The sequence below is a fragment of the Sceloporus undulatus genome, unplaced genomic scaffold (genome assembly GCF_019175285.1).
Source record: "Sceloporus undulatus isolate JIND9_A2432 ecotype Alabama unplaced genomic scaffold, SceUnd_v1.1 scaffold_4125, whole genome shotgun sequence".
In the NCBI taxonomy this organism is placed as follows: domain Eukaryota; kingdom Metazoa; phylum Chordata; class Lepidosauria; order Squamata; family Phrynosomatidae; genus Sceloporus; species Sceloporus undulatus.
The window spans coordinates 1-3,780 of NW_024807045.1; the positions used below are offsets into that span (position 1 = coordinate 1).

The 3,780-nt window shown below is 46.7% G+C and overlaps 1 protein-coding gene across 1 annotated transcript; it reads right to left on the minus strand.

Annotated features, from left to right (window-relative positions):
• Positions 1-374: 374 nt before the first annotated feature.
• Positions 375-1,363, minus strand: LOC121918094 (kunitz/BPTI-like toxin; the record flags this gene model as incomplete). Its single annotated transcript, XM_042444196.1, has 2 exons — positions 1,285-1,363; positions 375-536 (listed from the first exon to the last, which is right to left on the minus strand). Coding segments are annotated over exons 1-2 (241 nt in total), but the record flags the coding sequence as incomplete, so codon positions are not given.
• Between the last annotated feature and the right edge of the window lie 2,417 nt (positions 1,364-3,780).

The window sequence follows — 3,780 nt, forward strand, 5'->3', positions numbered from 1 at the left end:
TATTCTGAGTAGACTGTGAGGCACAAGAACATTTCTGCTCATTTTTTTCCTGTCCATAAATACAGTTTTAAATAATAATGTGTTGTTTTCTGCACAAAGCCCCCCATATATACATTCTGGGTAGAGTAAGTCTCAAACTGCAAAGCTACTCCTCAGGCCAGAGTTATTAACCTCATCGGGGTTTCTGGACCCTCCAGAGACATGTTTCTGACCATTTCTAAAAACCTCTCCCATCCCTATACAAAGGGGCTTTCCATGTTCCCCATGATCACCAGGAGAGACTTTACAGTCCCAGATGATGGATTCCCCCCCCCATTTTGGACCTTGCAAGATCCCTTGTGGGTGGCTTTTTTTCACCTAGCTTTCGTTCTTACCTGCGCAGGTGAGGCGACACTTCTCCAAAGTCTTGAAATTGTTTTTGTTCCCATGGCAGCCTCCATAAATGAATTTCTCACAGCTCTTGGACACCGGATTGTAGAAATAACGGGGCATGTTCCCCCGACAAGGACCGGGGTCCGGAGGAAGGTGGCAGAAGGCTGTGGGGAGGAAAAAGGCTTTGGGGACCCTTCTGGTGGCATTTGAATCAACCTTTCTCTCAGACCAGAGCTTGTCCGGTTCACATAGTCTGTGAATCTTTTGCTCTGCCTTGGAATCTGGGCTGGAGAACTTGAGGACTTGTGCTCCAAAGGATTAATTTTCCACATTCTGGACTGATCATAATAGGCTTCATTTAAATGATGCGCTGAGTGTTCATGGGCAATGAGTTAAAAATGGTTGCTACTTGAAGGACTGGGCTGAAAACAGCCATTTTCATGGTGTGCTTACATAAATTCAACCACTCAAACGTTGAACATAGAATCAAGGAATCCTAGAGTTGGAAGAGACCCCAAGAATGGCCATCCAGACCAACTCCATTATGCCATGCAGGAACTCTCAATCAAAGCATCCCCATTGACAGAGGGCCATCAATTCTCTGTTTAAAAGCTCTCAAAAAAGGCAACTCCATGAACCCACCAAATGTCCCCAAACACTCTCTGCTCAAACACCCCACAGAAGGCTGCATCTTCCATGGATGAAGAGCTCTTATCCTCAGGATAAGATTCTTCCTAACGTTTGGGTGGGATCCTTTTTCATAGGATCATAGAATCCTAGAGTTGGAAGAGAATGGCCATCCTATGCAACCCCATTCTGCCAGGCAGGAAGATACGATCAAGGCACTCAATAAAGAAGATTTATGGAGTATTTGGGGATATTCTTCATCTCCCTGAAGAGATCCCTTCTTACCTGGCTGACCAGCAATGAGGGTCATCTCAGCGCAGAAGGTGAGAAATCCCAGAAGGAGGACGAAGCCCACTGATTGCATGATGCAAAAGGTCTGGGATTGCAATGCCCACCCAGCTCAGCTCCTCTCTTATATACCTGCAAACAGGTTCAGCTGGGACTTTCAAAAGTGGTAGATTAAGGAAGCCAGTGTGGACAGACAGGAAACTCTTCGGCAATATATTTGCAAATGGCGATTGCAAAAAACCCTCTTCAGAGCCAATTGCTTCCTCAAACTGCCCTATAACTCAACAAGGGTCAACAGGACCAAGCTCCCGATTTCCCTGTGGCATTTGCATGAGGAAGGAAGAATTCCTTAGAGAAACCCCTTCCTTGAAGGATGCTTTGGTTTTTCAGATTGTGGGGCAGGCCCCATGGAGAAGGAGGGGGCAAAGGATTATGGGATACCATCCTGATGGAAGGGGTGCCTTTCTCTCCTCTTCGGGCAAGAAATGGATGCGCTGCCTCTTCCAAGCAGGGAAGGCCCTCAGTGAGTCACACTGGACTTTTCCACACGGAGGAATGTGTCACCGTCCCGAAAGAAGAAGAAAGCGAGGCCAATGCAAAAATGCATGAAATTACATAGTAGCTTATCACACGCACAGAGGAACACAGCGTCTATTCGAAAGAGAAAGAAGTGAGAATGCGAATATATTTATCACATGAATACGTACTCTTCAGCTTCTTGATTTTGAATTAGCATCTCTGCGCATGTGCAGGGAGGACAGAATTACATCATAAACATTTTGCACTTCCACTTTGCATGGTCTTCCGATTTTCCTATTTCTTATTTCGCGTTATTTCGTCCATTCACAATTCCAACCATGTAGATTGCTTGCAATATCTATTTTTTCCTCCTTTGAAAACAGCTGTTTTTGTCTCGGGGGCCACGCAAGACTTGGAGTATTGGAAGCAAAATTGCAACAGAGGATCATGGGAATTGTAGTTTGTGTCTATGAAACAACCCTGGAGCCCTCCAGAATCGAATTCACAACCTTATGGCCGCAGGGCCGGCATTTAACCAGTGCAGCCCCAGGGCTCCTACACACTCGAAGCCACCTTGAATCCCATCTTGGGAGGAAGCTGGGTATAATTTGAAGAAACAGACAAAATTTGATACTGTAAGAGTGGACTCTCCATCTTTGGAGGTCTTTCAAAAGAGATGGATTTTTCAGGAGCCCTTTAGCTGTGTATTCCTGGATGGCAGAAAGGGGTTGGACTGGATAGTTCTCAGGCTCCCTTCCAAACCTAAGATTTTGTGGTCTAGTAACAACCGCATCCCAGACCCAAGAGAAAGTCTAGTTACCTTCTGTTAGAATCCTGTAGTATTCTACCAGATGTATTCTAACTGTGGATGATGGGGGGATGGGTTGCGCTTCGCATAGCTTGTAGAGATGGTGATATGTAGTACTAGGCTGGACCAGGTGTGAGTTATCTAGTGTCCTTGAGAAGCTGGCCTGCAGAGACATGGGAGATTACCGCACTGCGTTCTGAGAACGTTCCATGTCATAACGTGATGAGAACGTTTCTGGAACGGATATTACCGCATTAGCAAACTAGAACGTGATCAGAATGTGATCAGAACGGCATTTTACCGCACAGCAATTCCTTTTTCTTGAAACCGTTCCGAGAACATATTCCACTAAGGCCGAGAGAAATCCATTCTCTCATTCCTCCGTCTCCTGATTGGCTGAAAGAATGACAGGTAGGGAGGCAGGGAGGCAGGCAGGCAAGCGACTGCAGTGAGGGAAGGTGTGTGTGTGTGAGAGAGAGAGAGGGGGGAGGGAAGAAGGAGGGATCGGGAGGAAGGCAGGGAGAAAGAGAAATGGGGAGAGTGAGCCTTGCAAGTTGCATCCCAAACCTCCTTTGCAAGGCTGGGAAGAAGGAGGAGCTCCATGCAGATCTCTTCAAGCTGAAGGAAAGCAAGTTGCCAGGGAGGGGACTGGGCCAAGGGCAGAGCCCCGGCAGCCATAGCAGCTCTTTAAATCGGTTAGAAAAGAAGAGTCCTCTGCTGTCATCCCAATTCCCCTTTTTGGCTGCTTGCCAGCCTTTTGCCTCCTGTGTGTGTGCGCATGTAATGTGTGCCTTCATAGAATCATAGAATCATAGAGTTGGAAGAGACCACAAGGGCCATCCAGTCCAACCCCATTCTGCCATGCAGGAAATCATAATCAAAGCATCCTCAACAGATGGCCATCCAGCCTCTGTTTAAAGACCTCCTAGGAAGGAGAATCCACTACACTCCAAGGGAATGTATTCCACTGTCGAACAGCCCTTACTGTCAGGAAGTTCCTCCTAATGTTGAGCTGGAATCTCTTTTCCTGTAGCTTGCATCCATTGCTTTGGGTCCTAGTCTCTGGAACAGCAGAAAACAAGCTTGCTCCCTCCTCAATATGACATCCCTTCAAATATTTAAACAGGGCTATCATATCACCTCTTAACCTTCTCTTCTCCAGGCTA